The sequence below is a fragment of the Pongo abelii genome, chromosome 5, assembly GCF_028885655.2.
Source record: "Pongo abelii isolate AG06213 chromosome 5, NHGRI_mPonAbe1-v2.0_pri, whole genome shotgun sequence".
Classification (NCBI taxonomy): domain Eukaryota; kingdom Metazoa; phylum Chordata; class Mammalia; order Primates; family Hominidae; genus Pongo; species Pongo abelii.
In genome coordinates, this window is record NC_071990.2 from 32,629,368 (window position 1) to 32,647,667 (window position 18,300).

General features: G+C 41.3%; 1 protein-coding gene and 1 long non-coding RNA gene across 10 annotated transcripts in view; one reads left to right on the top strand and one right to left on the bottom strand.

The window, feature by feature from the left end:
* LOC129059915 (uncharacterized) overlaps positions 1–16,799 on the top strand; it is a 185,799-nt gene extending 169,000 nt beyond the window's left edge. For 8 of the 9 annotated variants that reach the window (XR_010140477.1, XR_010140472.1, XR_010140478.1 and 5 more), the window contains 2 exons: positions 543–2,275; positions 2,367–2,882. This is a non-coding gene — a long non-coding RNA (uncharacterized LOC129059915). Of the gene's footprint in view, positions 1–542; positions 2,276–2,366; positions 3,664–14,448; positions 14,553–15,114 lie in introns of those variants that run through there. The other variant, XR_010140476.1, reaches the window with a different exon arrangement.
* Positions 2,180–16,101, bottom strand: BTNL2 (butyrophilin like 2). The gene is given in 8 exon segments (XM_024248492.3): positions 2,180–2,307; positions 2,874–2,967; positions 3,728–4,009; positions 5,026–5,373; positions 10,792–10,812; positions 11,927–12,208; positions 13,934–14,281; positions 16,023–16,101. Coding segments are annotated over 7 exon segments (1,449 nt in total). The 3' UTR covers positions 2,180–2,307; positions 2,874–2,878.
* Positions 16,800–18,300: the final 1,501 nt, after the last annotated feature.

An 18,300-nucleotide genomic window follows, 5' to 3' on the forward strand; every position in this document is an offset into this window, starting at 1 on the left:
AGGAGAGAGGAGGGATCTAGGAGCTCTCTGGATTTTCCATTTTATTTTGTTATAAATCTAAAACTGTTCTTAAAAATAATGTCTTAATTTTTTTTAAAAAAAGGAAAGAAGCACTGATACATGCTATGACATGGAAGAACTCTAAAAATATTAGGCTAAGGGAAAGAAGCCACATACACATACACAGATATTTTATGGTTCCAATTATATAAAATATTCAGAATAGAAAAGTTCATAGGGACAGAAAGTAGATTACCTGGGGAGTAGGGGGTGAAAAATGGGTAGTAACTGCTTAATGGGTATGGAGTTTCGTTTAGGGCGATGAAAATATTCTGGAACTAGAAAGTGATGATGATAGTCACACAGCAATGTCACGTACACAATACCACAGAACTGTACACTTTAAAATGGTTAAAGGGTAAGTTTTATTTCATGTTATGTATTTTACCACAATTGAAAAAAATGTTTATTAAAATTAATGTGCAAACATTTGTGGAAGAATAATGTGTAGTTTCTAACATTTATGTGTTTAAATTTATGAGTTTAAAAACAGAAAAAAAAATGATGGCCCAGAAGAGCAAGTCCAGAGTGCAGTTCATGAGTGATCCGCACAGGACCGCGTTGCCTCTGACGTCGGCCATACTGGAGAGCAGCAGAGCGTCACTGGCAGGACTTCGTCCTCACTTCATAACATTCTTTCCAAAAGTCTTGTTGACATTCTTCTGTCTTCCACATATAGTTTATCTTCTTGAACTCATTATGACTTTAAAATATTTTTACTGTGTTACATGTACTGCTCATATTTGTTTATTTTATAATTATTAATTTTAAATTGTGCACTTTATTTTGCTCTAACGACAAAATTGACATGTTCATATAGATGATACATAATTTTTTGCTTGGATCGGAAAGTCTAAAATTTTTTTCCTGACTCAATTTCCTGTATTAACTTTCTCAAAAAGTCTGGAGGAGGGATTTTACAACACTTCAGAAGATTTTCAAGATTATATTTTAGTGATCAGATTTTTCTCCCTCTTATGCAGCTGTATTTTCTCTCACTTTTTTTAACTGTTTTTTTTTTTTAATTTTCTCAGTTCCACCTATGTGGACGATTAATTGTCACCATCTTAAAGAAACTGATCAGGCAGGTGTGGTGGCTCATGCCTGTAATTCCAGCACTTTGGGAGGCTGAGGCGAGTGGATCACTTGAGGCCAGAAGTTTGAGACCAGCCTGGCCAAAAAAGTGAAACCCCATCTCCACTAAAAATACAAAAATAGGCCAGGCACGGTGGCACATGCCTGTAATCCCAGCTACTCATGAGACTGAGGCAAGAGAATTTCTTGAACCCGGGAGGCAGAGGTTGCAGTCAGCTGAGATCACGCCACTGCACTCCAGCCTAGGTGACAGAGTGAGACTCTGTCTCAGAAAAAAAAAAAAAAAAAAAAAGAAAAGAAAAAGAAAAAAAGAAACCGACCAAATACTTGATTATTCCTTTCATTTCTTCCTGTAGGCTATAAATTGTATTTCCCATGGGATTTTCTAAGGGTCCTTGATTATCAGATGTCAGATTGTGATTGACAGGCTGGATCTCAGAGAACCTGGAACAGGATAGGTCTCTGAAAAGATCAGTCTCCAGCAGATTTTCCTGAGTAGAATTAAAACACCTTGAGTTGGTACTTCGATGATCATGGGAGCCCCCTTCAAGCAGTTAGAGAAATGAGAAATGATCAGGACTCAGAATATCATTCTGGTTTCCAGAATCCCAGATTGTTATTTTCCTGGTATGTTGGAGATGTTCTTGTGGGTACAGAAAAAATGTCCAGAGAACCTACATTTGGGAACCAAAGAATGAAGCGGGGTGCAGAGTCCCAGAGAAGGAAGTTTTAGGGAAGGTGTAGATAGGGCACTTGCCAACCATGTTATAAGAGGAGAGGTATTCAGAGGCACGGTCAGGAGGATTCTGACTTGTTCGGGGGCCACCTTCAAGGGGATGGGGCTTGGAAGAGAGGGGATGGCCCAGAACTAATTTCTTTTGCAATCCATTGCCTAAAACTCACTGTCAGGTGACCCAGAGATGACTCTTTCCTTGCAACATGTGCTTGGCAACCTCCGGGACCCATCGCGCCCCGTTGCCAGTCTCCACCTCTCAGTACCAGCTCCCTGACAGGAGTTCCCCCTGGCCCATAGAGCAGATATCAGATCTCTGTGGGATATCTGGCTGCCTGAATGTCCATGGATCACACTCTTGTTTTGTTCAGAAGAAATCAGTTTCAGGTGAGCTGTGTTTGAAGCCAATGTCACATTCACTGTAAAGAAAGAGAATCCATTCAGATAATTAATCAATATAATTTCATTCTATTAACAGCCAAACGGGAAGACAAGTGTTTCACAGACATAAGAAATTTAAAGTGGAAGCACTTTCTAGAGCACACAAAACAGCCTCCCTAACACATGAGAAGTCACCAGCAACACAGAAATCACCAAGTAGGTCACCACATTTTTAAAGATCATAGGAAATTGTTCATGCCAACAAATCTCAGTGAACCTCAACTCTCAGCCTTGAAAACAAGGATGGCTGTACCACTCACTTTTTTCTTCTTCCTTAACCAGATCACTGGGGAATGGGCAGCAGGAAATCAAATCATTATCTTTTAATCATTTTGCGTCTATTACAAGTAGAAGCACTGACCTCATGCATCACTGAGCCTGGATTGCATGATAAGCCCTGGGCTTTCCTGTTTCTCACATTTCCTTAGTTACTGGATATTCACTGACTGCCTCCCATAGGTGACTTGTGAAAAGGGAGGCTCGGGAAGTACGCAGTACGGTTCCTACTGCAGTGTGCTCCGCTGTTTCTGTTTCCCTGACTTACCTCTTTCAGCAACTCTTCCTGAGCAGGCCTACAGCCACAGCAAGAAGCAATCCCCAAACAAGCAGTGTTTTCCACAAAAACGTCATCCTGGACTCTAAAATGGAAACCCAAGAATCCCTTGAAACTGTGAAACTGGGACAATATTAAGATTATGCTTTTCATCTGAGCAGCTTCTAGGCTGGAGAGAAGGGAGAGAATTTGGCCTCCCAGGAGGCAGTTGGCCTGCTCCTCCCTGCTCTGGAGATGCAGAGGAGAGAATGCAAGTATTTCGTGTTTGCTCGTCTCAGAAATGTACACATGCACAGACAAGTTGTTTTCCCTTCTCTCTTCCAACTATATCACGCAATCACTGGAGTGACTTGAGGAGGAAAGGATAAGATTACTCACTGGAGTGACTTGAGGAGGAAAAAGGATAAAATTACTCACTGGAGTGACTTGAGGAGGAAAAAGGATAAAATTACTCAAGCCGCAACCATGAAGATGGTATTAATAAAAATCAGTTTCTAATCCAGAAGAAAATCCCCCATGAGGGGGAAAACACAAAGTTCTGTAATTGTTTTCACATCAGAAGAAGAGAATCTATAGAGAGAGTGAAGACAGGGTCATTTACAAGAATTTAGTGTGTGTCCCGTGATGAATACATTGCAGGGCACTAGTTCAGGGTGTCAGAGAGAATCTCAGAGGAGTAGAATCCCTGGGTGTCCTGAAAACCAGTTTTGCAGAGGACAGCAGGAGACGTCGTCAGAGAGCAGCAAATAAAAATCAAAAAGGAAGAAGAGCAACACAATGAGTAAGTCTGAGTTGGTCTTCATATTTATTTTCCAAACCTGAAGGAACATAAAGGAATCACCAACCTGAGAGAGAAAAAGTTGTGATTTTCTCCTCGCCCAAAAAGGGGATGCTGATGGAACAAGTGACATCCACAGCGGAGATGTCTGTGACCCTTAGCAATGTCTCCACGTGGAACAGCCCATGGCTGCCTTGAGTCAGGGCCTCGGAAGATGATGGTATCATCTTTCCTTCCATGTCCCTCCACTGCACGTGGGGCTGTGGGAACCACCCATCTGAGGAGCACATCAGCTGCATTTCTCCATCTTCTTGTCCCTCCACAGTGATCAGTGGGGAAGAACCCAGACCTGGGGACAGAGAAAAAGGAACCAAAGCCTGGAGTCCTTTCAAGCGGATGAGTGGGCAGCAGCTTCACTGGGAGGAAAGAAGGGGATGTGGAGGGCTTGGGGAAGGGAGAAAAGCTTAAGGGGGATTGCACTCCACTTAGGGATGAGGCTGGCTGGAGCATTTTCTTATTTTGTTTGTTTGCTTATTTTTATTCTTTGTATTCCTAAATCATTCTGGGATGATTGAGAGGTAAGGTAAATGTTCAAATCCAACATTGATTCTGTCCCTGAGAACAAAATAACTCTGGCCAGGGCGTGGGTCACATGGACAGGATTAAAATAGGGAGTAGGAGGATATTCTCAAAAATTGAAATCTTATAAATATCTACGTCCAATGGCAGAAAATACGAGGCTCATGAAACTTCTCAACATGCGCTCCCGTGGCTAAATGTGTTTATTAATTTAGAATCAAAATCCATTGGGAGAAACACGTAGCATATCCAAGACTTGGGCCTTATGTACTCAATGGCATCTGCTAACCTTGGACGTTTCAATTCTCACACACACGGACAGTGGGAAATGATGCTGCAGGGAGTGATTTCATCTTTCCTCCCCTGTCCCTGCCAAAGCTGTCAATATTTATAATTTTGGTTTACACACTGGATCCAGTTTAGTCTTCAGATGATTACAGTTTCTAGAATTTTATTGCATTTCCCAGAATTCTAATAACACACTGTGAAACAATGAGTCTTTTGTAAAATATGTAGTAAGATACTCAAATTTCCTTAAAGATGTGGTCAATTTTTGAAGATACTGGAGAAGATACAAGTTCTATGCCCAAATAATTACATTTCATCCATTTGAGTTTGTGGATTTTAAGTAACTATGACAGTTTCACACACTGGAGGATTTGATATAAATTTGATGATGAATGAGCATTAAGAAAATTTCAAATGTCAGAGAAATTGTCCAGGAACTAGCATATTAAAGTGGTAGGAGCAGGTATTGAACACAAAATATCTGTCTAGAATTCTTACCTACCACCTTCAGATCCAAACTGGCCTCCTGGTAGACATCATCTTTTTCAAAAAGGCAGCGGTACTGCCCGTCGTCCAAAGGTCTGGCACTGAGTATCTGCAGGGTCAGTCTGCCCTCGTCAATGGCGTCACTCACCAGCACAGGCCTCCCTCTGTACTCTGCCGTCTGCTCTCCAGCCACATGGTCCCCATCCATATACACATGCACGACAGGGTAACAGTGGGATCGGACCCACCTCACCTCCACGCTCTGTGCATTCGCCTTGGGGGACAGGTAACAGGTTAGCTGTATATCTTCTCCCACTCTGACAAGGATGGCCTAGGAAGGTCCAATCACTTTTAAAGAAGCTGTTAAATAGAGTGGACAAAACACAATGAAAGAATCAAACTGGAACCAATAATGTCATCTCTAAGAACAGCTCCATTGGAGTTCAGAAACCATGAGCATCCCAGGGTTGCTGTGAGGCTCGGGGTCATCCTTAGGTGAGATGGGGGTTTCATGGACTCAGAATAGAGGTTGCTCTTCTTTAAGGAGTAATCATTCCATGATGTGTGTCAGTCTGAGTAAAATAGTAATTGAATCCCTACCTGCTTCTACCTGTATTTTTTTCAGTTTACAGACTAATAATAAAATAATTTTGCAATTAAAACTCCCAGAATAGGCTGGGCATGGTGGCTCAAATCTATAATCCCAGCACTTTGGGAGGCCGAAGCGGGTGGATCACCAGAGGTCAGGAGTTCAAGACCAGCCTGGCCAACATGGTGAAATCCCGTCTCTACAAAAATACAAAAATTAGCTGGGCGTGATGGTGGGTGCCTGTAATCCCAGCTACTCAGGAGGCTGAGGTGGAAGAATTGCTTGAACCTCGGAGGCAGAGGTTGCAGTGAGCCGAGATGATGCCATTGCACTCCAGGCTGGGTGACAAAGCAAGACTTTGTCTAAAAACAAACAAACAAGCAAACAAACAAACAAAACACCCAGAATAAAGTGAACAGTTTATAAATTTGGCCCCAGATGCCTCTGTACCTGACTCCTTATGTAACAAACTGCAATTTAACTTAGTACATCAGCTACTGAAAGCCTAACTTAGGTTGCAGTTTGTTACATAAGCACTCAGGTACAGAGGCATCCTGGGGCCAAATTTATAAATTGCTCATTTTATTCTGAGAATTTTAATTGAAAAATAATTTTATGAATAAGCCTAACTTAGGAGCTAAGCCTAACTTAGGAGTACACTTTTGTAATAAATAGCTGAGTAGCAGCTGCTGCACTTCTGTTAGTTGCAGGCAGCCAACTGTTGAAACCCTGTTCAAATCGGCAAACGCCAGGCTGCAACCAGTAGAGCTGTCTCTGACCTCACTTCTGTTTTCTGTACCTCATTTCCATTTTCTGTCCATAAATGCTGTCTGACCAAATTGCTGCTTTGACTTCTCTGAAACCGTTCTGATTCTGAAGGATGCCTTGTTTGTGAGTCATCCTTTGCTCAGTTAGACTCTGCTAAATTTAGTCTGTCTAAAGTTTTTCTTCTAACACTTAGATTCTGTATGATTTTAAACTACTTCTTAATCTGCCTTAAACTACTTCTTAATGCCTCAGTTTCTTAAACTATAAATTTGCTATACAACTACCAAAATCATAATGTTTCAGAGTTGAACAAAATAGTTTGCATTAAGTGCCTGGAAGACCCCGCAGTGTGAGCAGAGGCGCACAGACCTGTGAGACTTGAAGGCGTTGGAGCCATCCCCACCCTCTGATGTGGTAATAGGGAGGGGTTTAAAAACGTGTCTCATGTGGACTTTTGGTAATGATATTTGAAGAAGCTTTCCTCTAGGTAGTCTTTATAGTACCTTGTAAGTCTGATCCAGCCACTATATTTTATTTCCCCAATGTTCCACATAGGTGGAGTTATAGACACACACCAATTGAATGTCCTCAAATAATTTTGAAAACTAAGATTAACATTTTAAGATCAATAATTGGGGAAGTCGGCAAAGTACAAATTGTGGAACAATGATGAATGTAAAAAAGGGGTCTAATTCTCCCACTGTGCAAAGTGGGGAAATGTTCTCTGAGGGCTTTCCTGAGCCCAAGCTATGTTATATTTTCCATTCTCATCAGGCCCTGCCCATGCCATTTTTTCTCTATTCTAAATTAACTGTCATCCTTTTCTATTAAATGATAAGAATGGTTTTGCATAAGGTGTGATCATTTATAATAGAAACACAAGCATAAAATTGTAGGTTCTCTGCATAGAGTCACTGGCCAAGGGCGTTAACATCCCATTATGTCATTGGCCAAAAACTGCCAGCTACCTTTGTAGAAAGGAAAGTCACTGTCAACACAATTCGAATTTTCAGATTATTACCTTCCATTCCAGGTAATAGGACTCCCAGTTATTTCCAGCAATTTGTTTGCTTTGTCCTGTAATTTTACCTAAAACAAATTATTTTCCTCTCCTATGTATCTATTAAAGTCTGAAGACAAGAATCAGAAAAAATGGACTAGGGATTAGTTTGGGGCTGTTTCTGCATCCACATGTCTTACAGTAAATTACTTAATAAAACAGACTGTTCCTCATCTCCTTTATCCATATGAGGATTTTATTCCCTGTCCGTGACCTGTGGCACATATCAGATCTTAAACTGGCTTGCCCTGCCTGACATAGGTAATTAAGAGCTAAAATTGACTTCAATGGAGACTGAAGGAAGCAAAATGTAAGTATGGAGATTCAACTAATTTGATGCATTATAGATACAGACAAAACTCCTTTTGTCCAGAATCCAAGTAAAACTAAAGTTTAAAGTGCTAGAAAAATCACTCAGCCCTGTTTGTTAATAATTGATGTTCTACTAGAATACGAGCTCCTTGGGAGCCACTATGCCTAACCCACTTTTTTTTTCTTTCAATTTTAAGTTCCGGGGTACATGTGCAGGATGTGCAGGTTTGTTACATAGGTAAACGTGTGCCATGGTGGCTTACTGCACAGGTCATCCCATCACTCAGGTGTTAAGTCCAGCATCCATTAACTATTCTTCCTGATGCTCTCCCTCCCCCGATCCCCCAACAGGTGTCCAGTGTGTGTTGTTCCCTGCCATGCATCCATGTGTTCTCATCAATCAGCTCCCACTTCTAAGTGTGAACATGCAGTAGTTAACCTCCTTTTTCTATATGGTTTTGTACACAGCCTTCCAGACAATTTTGTGCTGAAATGTATTGCTTTGTTTTGTTTTGGTTATTGTATGTATGTTCTGAAATGCCTTCTGAACATCCATTGAAAAATTAAATCCCTTCTGGAGTGTGAAGTACACTGAATTATACACTGATTCCTTGAAACCTGATAATCTCATCATCATACCACATAATCCTCTTTAGATCAGCATATTCAATTAATGCACTATCTCATTTCTCAAATATGCTAAGTTATATCTAATCTCTTAGAACTGGACACTATATTAGAGATTAAATTCAACCTGTTCACTTTAAAGATGAGAAAAATAGAGATGAATGAGCTGACAAAGTCACGCATAAGTAATTAAGGACTTGCACTCTTAAGTTAGATAGATGTAGATTAGAAGGTAAACATGACCATTTCTTCATGATTTTTGGCAAACCATGTATGTCTCTAAGATTGTTTCTTAGCTGTAAAATGAGGATAAAGCAATTAAACTTTATAATTATTGTAAGAAAAAATGAAATAATTCCCATAACACATTCAGCATCATGCCTGGCATACAATTAATATTTTAAAAAACGATTATTTTTATAAATGGAAAACATTTTTTGTAAGACTACGAGCAGCGATTTCAGTCTTAGGACTTCCATAGAGAGCTGGGTGTCCCATCACCAGAGCGCAACTGCAGAGCTTCCGTGCCCAGAGCCCTCCTCTCCCACCTGACAGGAAGCAAAGGGAAGCTCCATCTTTCCACCTTGGTTAATTGTGGCCCCGGAAGGTCACCATGACTTAGGAACAACAGAACATGGGGTTGTATTTTGTGTGCTGGGTCTCCAGTGGATCTCAGAGAACTCAGAGGAGTGACTCTTCCCCTAAAACCTTCTTGAGAGACAGACTTGTATGAACCTGCCCCAAACACTAGCTTGACTTCCTGATCTCAGAAGGGTAAGGTACACAGGTGTGTGTCTCTCCTCAGATTGTGGAGTTACTTTGTGCCTTCCAGGGACCCTTCCCTTTATGTTTATGGCCTAATGGGGTTGAAGGTACCATAGTAGACTCTAGTAGAGATTGGGTTGTGTTTGTTACCCTGATTTTCCTCAAAAACTCTTTTGTGGGCTGAAAGGTGTGCTTAAGCTCACCTAAAGCACACACATGGACACACATTCCTGGAGCAGGTGACTTGATGGAGAGCAAGGTATTGATGGAAAGAAGACATAAGGGATCCACGTTCTATGCACCTAGGCAGGGAGGCAGGCTGGTTGCCTTCGGCTGAGAGAAGAGGCCATACAAAGGAGGGAGCTAGTAAGGAGGTAAATGGGAAACTCAAAGGGGCTCAGACATCAGCTGGTTATGTTTTAAACCACTTATCTCAGGTACAGCAAAATAATACCCTCAGTCCAACTCCAAGATTTAAAAAACAAAAATTAGGCTGGGTGCAGTGGCTCATGCATGTAATCCCAGCCCTTTGGGAGGCCGAGGCTGGCAGATCACGAGGTCAGGAGATTAAGACCATCCTGGCCAACATGGTGAAACCCCGTCTCTACTAAAAAAAAAAAAAAAAAATTAGCTGGGTGGGGTGGTGCGTGCCTGTAGCCCCAGCTACTCAGGAGGCTGAGGCAGGAGAATCGCTTGAATCCAGGAGACTGAGGTTGCGGTGAGGCAAGATGGCGCCATTGCACTCCAGCCTGGGCGACAGCGAGACTCCGTCTCAAAAAAAACAACAAAAAAAGGCCCCACATGGTGGCTCACGCCTGTCATCCCAGCACTTTGAGAGGCTGAGGTGGGGGGATCACGAGGTCAGGAGATCGAGACCATCCTGGCTAACACAGTGAAGCCCTGCCTCTACTAAAAAATACAAAAAAAAAAAAAAAAAAAAAAAAAATTGCCGGGCGTGGTAGCGGGCACCTGTAGTCTCAGCTACTTGGGAGGCTGAGGCAGGAGAACGGCCTGAACCCGGGAGGCGGAGCTTGCAGTGAGCCGAGATCGCGCCACTGCACTCCAGCCTGGGCGACAGAGCGAGACTCCGTCTCAAAAAAAAAAAAAAAACAAAAAATTGCCACACTCACAGGATCCCAGGTTGCACTCAGAAAGTAACACCTCCCTCCCAATAGTGATTAGCTTAGGGGTCTACTGGGGTGAGGAGCAGGTGCAGGACCCCATAGCAGAGTTGAGCAGGGAGGTGCTGGGTGCAACCCAGGTTGTCATAACGATGCTGCCCTTGTTCACACTTGAAATGTTTTCAAAGGGCCTCCAGGCCCCGGCCAGCTGTCTGCTGTCATCCCCCACACACTCTGAGGCAGCTCCCTTTCCCCTCAACACATAGAGCAGAGATGATGCCATGCTCCCTATAGGTGTCCATCTGATGCTCACTGGAATCTCCATGAGCCCCCAAAGTGTCAGGTAACACAGCTGAAACCTCGTTGAATGAGGCCATTACTTTGCTGGTCTCATCTGGTATTTAATGAACATAAGACCTGGTAAAATCATGCCTCAGTTTCTCCTCTGGGTCACATGGTCTTGTGGTAGCTCCCCTCCCTCTGCTGGGGAGGGCAGAGGCTCCCTCCACAGGTGTGTGCCAGCACCTCGTACTTACCCAGCTCAGTCTGGAGTTTCTCTGGAAAAAGAACAAGAATAACATATTAAGGAATTTGGTGTAAGGGAAAGGACAGAAACTATTTTTTAAAAAAGAAAGCAATTTATACATTATATAAGAAAGCTCAATTCATTAAAAAAAGAAATGCAGAAAAATACTGATTCTTTCCCACAGATTACCCAATGATACAGCTTTTCCTTTTCTCTGCACAACAAAAATGCTGTCATTTCTATCTCCCCATGATTCTGTTGGTTTCTTCTGATATTTACAGCATAAATACTTAGCTATCAGCTATGAAAATAACATATGTTCCTTTTATAGATACACAAAAAGTACAAAATTATATGGACATAAACAGTACCACCTATAACTACAAAGTGGAGAGACTAATTATAAGTAATATATAATCAGCTTCATTTAAAATTAAAATATAACATTAACTTTAAAGTTTTTTTAATCTATCCATTTATAGGAATAACTGTATACTTATATCCAAATGTGGAGGGTATCCTGAAAGTTTTAGTGCAGTTATAAGTTATTTAAGGCCAATAACTTTTATGTGATTGGAAATGTCAATTTATAGGTAGATGTCATGTTTATCATTGAATAGTGCATCATGAGGATATTTTTCAACCATTAAAATTATTTAAAAATATCCTTTTTCATTAATGCTATAATGTATAGTAAGACAAGATTCCACACTGTACTGTTGTATTGGGGGATTGGTTGTTTTTGCTGCTGTTTATAAATAAGGTCATAATTAATATTCTATTATGCAAATAGTTGTCTACATCTCTGATTATCTTCATATGATAGATTTCTAGAAGTAATCAGCACAAGATAGCATAGGAAAACATTTCAGTTGAAGAAATATAGCTTTATTTTCTTTACAATGCAATGAATACTTGTGAGTAAAAACAATCAATGCAGAAGGAAGGGTAGAACTCAAAAATAACGGAAGCGCCATAACAGCTATTCAAGTAAAATGTAGTGCATATATTTCCAGTCATAAATGTTTTATAGCTTTCAATATGATAGATAATGTCTCTTGATAAAAATACGAGGTGCTGTGGTGCAGTCCCTGGGACCTCTCCTGCTGATCTGAGCATGTTGGTCCTAGAGGCAGAGCACTGACCTGGGAGGCTGATGACCGACCCCTTCTCCTCAGTGAGGACAGGGTTGTGGACGAAGCAGGACACAGACTCTGCAGAAGCGTTCCTGACCACAGGGGTGGCTTCTACATAGAACAGGCCATCTTCATCTTGGATGTGACGCTCAGACACGGCCAGCAGCTTCTCTCCCTGGATGTCTTCCCAATACACCTGGGGCTCTGGGAACCAGCCCCTTGTAGTGCACACAAGCTGGACTCCACTTTCCCCAGGTCCCTCCATGTGGATGTTAGGGGCAGACCCCAGACCTGCAGAGGGAAGCCACAGCTCTGACACCCAGATCCCACAGAGGCAGAAATCACAGAGGCTGAGAGCCCAGTGATGTTGCTCACAGGAAGATGGCTGGAGTTCAGGAGTCTGAGGAGCAGAAAGTCGACCTCAGTCTCCCCATTCAAATCTGAGTTCAGATACACTCTCTTTGTTCCCCAGTCTGGGTCTTTACATTTTAGCATCTGACCGGTACTTTTCTCCAGATCCAGAAAGGGGAATCAGAGAAGGGGGACATCATGACATTTTGCAACACCTCTAGCACTGCAGACGGAGATGTGGTGTAATTTATTCTTTAATTCCTCTGTGCCATGAACTCTGCCTTTTTCATCTTAAAAATATCTGTATCGGGCACATTGACATTTTAGATGATGTCTCGAACTCCAATTTAGACTGAATATTTAACATAAAGTCAGAAATCACTCCTCTGGGGCCTGTTCTTCCTGCATCTTTTGCTGGTGGCTGTGATCTTTGGAAGCAAGTGGATAAACGGGAGCATGTTAAATGCGAATCTCCATGAGGAATTATTTGTAGCTAAACATTCTATTCAATGGGTAAGATGGTTTTGAGAAATCCTAGTTTAGAACAATTTATGAAGTCATGAATTTTTTTTTCTCTATTTAACATGAAACTCCCAAATCCAAACTAAGGGGACTATATTTTTCATAAATGGGAATTCTGTTTTAATCACTTGCTGGTAAAGGAGAGACCCGCCCCCTTCCCTTGGAGCCTTAGAAAATGTGTGACTCATTTGTAAATGTTCCTGATATTGAAATACATCAGTACATTCCCTGTCCCCCCATGTCAGAAATATATGTATTCCTCTATCCATTTTGAATCACCTTGAACATAATAACAGTAATGGATGTTAAGAAAAAAAAAGTTATTAGGAAACAGCCTCCCAGGGAAGTAAAGGAGGAAGCAGTATCAGCTGGAGACATTAACATCTCCAGAGAACGATTTTCCCCATTTACCTTAGTAATTGGATTTACTTGATTTTCTCTTTAGAGCATGGAGGAGTTAGCCCTGTCAGGGAATCATATGATAGTTTACTTTTCATAAGACAGATCCATTCTTCAGTTGTCCCCTTCCTCCCTACCCCTTCCTGCTTATCTAATACAACAGCAATCTGAAGAACCTTCCCATTTACAGTGGGTGTGTCAGAAGCATCTGTGAGTCCCCAATTCATTGAACACTAGTATATGACAATCTCCAAAGCACAACATTCTTAGCCTCTTCAGTCTCGTTGCTAGCTTTCTAACTAAGGGCATTTCACAAGGAAAGAACATTTTCATGTCTCAGTTTCTGCATAGATGGGATTGGGTAGAGAACAACCAATGCCCTGAGATACAGATGCGGGGACGTCAGATGGGTTCACTCACGCAGCAATTGGTTTGCTCTTGCGCACCAGCCTTAGGTAGCACAAATATGTGTCTCAGCAAAATTGCTAAAGACTGCATGTCATGGATTTCAAATAATCCACAAGAACAGTCAAAACTGTGCAAATTAAATCTGGGAAAATATTTTAACACTAAGCTTGCTTTGAAGACTCCAGAACCACTTATTTTTAAATCAATCAGGGTAGAGGACTAAGCATTAGGAATTACCTTGATGATTCAAAAGGAATTCCTCAACTGTCAAAAAGCTTACCACAAATTAATATATCTCTGACTCTTGAGACCCTGTGTCTTTCCCCAGATATTCACCTGCTACTTTGAGCAGCAAGCTTGTTTCTCCACAATAGTTCCCATCCTGGAAATGGCACCAGTATTGTCCATTGTTGGAGGGCTGGATGTTGTGTATCTTCAGTGCCACACTTCCTTTTGCAATGTCATTCTCTATCCACTCTACCTGGCCTCTGTACTCCTCCATCTGCATCTCAGTCACCTCCACTCCATCCCTGTGCGCAAACACAGGTGTGCTGGGCTCTGAGTGGTACCACCTCACCTCCATGTGCATTGCGGTCCTCTTGGGGAGCAGCTGGCAGGTTAACAGGGCATCTTCCCTAACCCTGGCCAGGATAGGTTGAGCAGGTCCAGTGACTCTAAAGTCTTCTATAAAATAAGTGAAAAAGAGGAAAGAGGAAATGCCAAACAGAAAATCATATGCATGCTTTGGGGTGTCCAGCCTGTTAAAATGGAGGCAACTAGAAGAGGGAGAGATATATGTTTAATGCTTTAGAGAAATCCAGCCTGATGATTTGCACATCTATTTGTTACAGAGTCAATTTTGTGTACTGAAAACAAATGCAGTTAAAAAATGTGGGTGAGGTTGCTGTCTGTCACCTACCAGCTATGTGATTTGGTGGCAAATCTATTACTCTTGGTAAGATTTTGAGATTTGAAGTCCTATTTCTTCATCTTTAAGATATTAACACCACCATACCTGGGTTGTTTTTATTCTCAAGTAAATTATTTATTACTCATGTAAATTGAGTCATTTATTCTCATGTAAATTGAGTTTTTAAATTGGAAACCTTATTCTTGTTATTAACATTTTATTTTCCTAAAGTTTAGGTAATAAATCCATTTATTAGCTTTTTTAGCTTTTCAGGATTCCTCTTCTCTTAGATATGAAACTGTTTTTTGTTTTTTTGTTTGTTTGTTTGTTTGTTTTTGTCTGGAGTCGGCAGGAGGCCAATTACTGGGACTATGTACAATGCAGTTTTCACAAGCACATTTTGTGCTGGATTAAGGACACTGGTTTGTCTAGAGATTTTTGGGTCTTCCAAACAAATTCTAAGACATGTCTGATCTCTTCCTTGTTATCTGCAAATTGAAGAGATGTTTAACAGTTATTTATGTTATATTTGATCATTTTATGTCATGTATGATATGTTCTTTCTCATCCTAAATGCTTCGGGGCCATTTGCTCTTTCTCTGTGCAGATCCAATCCTGCTAGGAAGAACCTCACCCTACTTAGCTGCTGCTGGGTATCAAATAGATGCTGCTCAAAAGGTGGCTAAAGAGCCTAAGTGGAGATCTGCTTGTATTCTTCATTGATGAAGTCTAAATATGAAGCTAGAACTGAAGACATTCCTTCAGATTGACTGTTACAGGGTAGGGAGCTGCAGCGTAAGCGCGGAGAAGCCAGCAGCCTCATCACATCACACCAGCACTGCAGCGCCGAGGCAGACACACTAGCTCTGCGGTGCCGAGGCAGAGCCTGCGCCCTCTGACGCTCTGTCCAGTGTTTTTTCCCACATTCCATGCTGCATTTTCCTTAGGGCTCTGACATCTCCTTCTGACACTGTTTTTTTGTTTGACACTGAATTTTTAAATAATTATTTTTCAAGGTGCAACATTTTGACTGTCAAAATTCAGCTAGTGAGATTTCCAAGTCCATTTCTTGGAGGTCTTCTAATTTCTTATTTCCAAGTATTTTTTTTTTTATTGCAGCTTAATTTATGGTAAGAAGCAGCTGCATTTCTTGACCCCAAAGTACTAGAGTGAATTAATAATTTAACGTGGTACAACCACGGATTCAAGTGCTTTTAATGTCTCATTTAATCCTAAAGCCTGTGCTGGCCTCTGAAATGTAGTTACTGCTGTTATTCTCATTAAAAAGATGAAAGAACTAAGGTATGAGGTGCTCAAGTAACTTTCCAAAGGTGACTCAGTTAGGAGTGGAGGAGCTGCTGGGAGTGGAGGAGCTCCTCAAAAGTGAGGAGTTCCTTTTTGGATACAGGTGCCTTGGCCCCAGACTTACACTCTTAGATGTTGTTCTAGACCTTTGGACCCAGACTAGCTCACTGGGACATTAGACTATACAGTAAAGGGAGAAGGGAATCCTACCTGACTGCTTCATTGTCAGCAGGATGAATAGGAAGGAGGCAACTGCACCAGACAGACTGTACCCTGGAAAATCCACCATTCTCCCTGGAACAAACACAAGGAAACCCTGCGCCTAAGTGAGGCTGTGACACACCCGGCATACTCCATGGCTTCCATTGGTTATGCAGTCTTAGCAGAGAATCCACATCAACCCCTGCACAGTCAATGAAATGGGCTTGGCTCCATTTCTCTGCAATTATTGGTCACATCCAGCCCTTTACCTAACGTGTTATATTGTGAGACAATGTAGCAAATGTAAGAAGCCTTGCTTGCTCATTTCGGCTTGCTAGCATACTTTCATAAAGCCCCTGATTCTGTGATGACCTGCAGCTCTCCAGAAAGATGCTTCAAAGACAAAACAAGATTGAGCACACGGCCTCCCATCTCTCTTGCCTGAGTCACTCTACTCCTTAAAAGATAAGCAATCATAGTCCTTGCCTTTTCCTACACATAAGATGATGTCTGATTGAAGGATACCTCTGTAACCTATAACCAGATCTGCTCATACACCCAAATGTTGATGTAATTCGGCTTCAATGTAGCTTCTGAGCTAATCTGATGTAGTGATTAATATGTAACCTCCTGACATCGAAAAGGATATGGATTTGTTTCTGAATCATGAAGTTTTACTGATTGTTTAGTGCATGAAATATTTTAGTCTATATATTGTCATTTGTGTCCAATGTTTGCAACCTCTGTATTGTACCCTCCAATGAAAAAAGGCAACTCCAATATGAAGAGCTCCTTTCTTTCCGCCTGAACTTCCTTACAAAAGCATTCCAACTTGTAACAGACTTTGGACCACCCTCAGCTTCGTTGGTGTGTCTTCCTACATCAATCCTGATATTTGGCTTCCAATAGATCTTTATGAAATTATTCCTGCCTCAGCAACCCTAATTTCATGAGACAATATTTTAAGCATTTTTTTCGGCATAAGGAAGTCTTGTGACTGAAATGAAAAAACACTTGAGGTAAAGGAACAATAATATTAAAAAAAACCCAAACCGAACCAAAGCAAACAAAACTCTTTAGGTTCATCTGTTGTGAGCTTGCAAAACTTATAGAGCAAGATTCAAATATTTTTTCCTGTCCTCCTCCCAACTCCTCCTGCAAAGCCTTTCTTTACCACAGTTTTCTACACGTGGGGGAAAGGGCAGGAAGGCTCTGCATCTCCATACTGCAGCCAGAAAGCCAACATTCAGTGCTAGCACTCAGAAAACCCGGGACAGAGATGCCGTGGAAAGTGAAAGAAAGAGTTGTAGAAAGATAGTCGGGAAAATATCTGTAAGTGGCCTTTTAGAATAGACTTAAAAACACGAATGAATTAAAAAAACAAGAAGCCCAACAGGCAGAAATTGGCAAACCCAACAACCCCACTGTACCAGCTTAACAAAAATACTTCACACGCTAAAAAGTTTAAAACTTAACAGGACAAGGATAGAAGGCTAGTTTTACCATCGAAAAATACAAACTTCAGAGTGAAAGAAGTCTAAGACTTATTATATGTGATGTGTCAAGTATTTTACTGAAAGAAAACTTGCTCCACACAAAGTAGAGAAACTAGCTCAGGAGCAATGTCAAGTCAATTACAGCTTCCTCCTTTCCTAGAAACTACTGCTAGTAAGATTTTATGGGACAGGGGGAAAAATCAACATTCTGAAATGGAGATTTAACAATCAAATGATTCAGGAGATTGTTGTTACACAAATATTGCCCATTTGCTTTATAAAAAATATGTACTTTCATATAAGATATCTCTAAGGAAACTTATATGAGCCCATTCACAATACCTAGATCTAAAAGGGCAGTAAGATATTTATGTGAAAATGAGGTTGGGTGTTAGAAGACAGTGCAGACCATGAGCACCTTGCCACCTGAAACTTACCAGTCACCTCCCCTTAGACTGAAGGGTATTGCTGATGCCTCCTTGACTCCTTTTGTGAAAAGCAGGAACTTTTTTTCCCACCAAGTAAGAGTAAAGAAAGCCCCACAACATCCATACCAAGCACAATTTCTCAGCCGTGTGAACTAAAATGAACTCACACTTGCTACAGACCACTTTAGAGGCTTGCGTTCCTGTAGGTCTTTTATATCAAAGCGGTGGGAGGGAAAATCTACAAGTGAACTCTCAAAAAAAATTGCTCAAATCAATGAAGCTTTTGAAGAATGTTGGGAGAATCCATCCTAACCTTCTCTAGTGCTCAGATAGATTGGTGAGAGAATATATCAGGGAGAATAA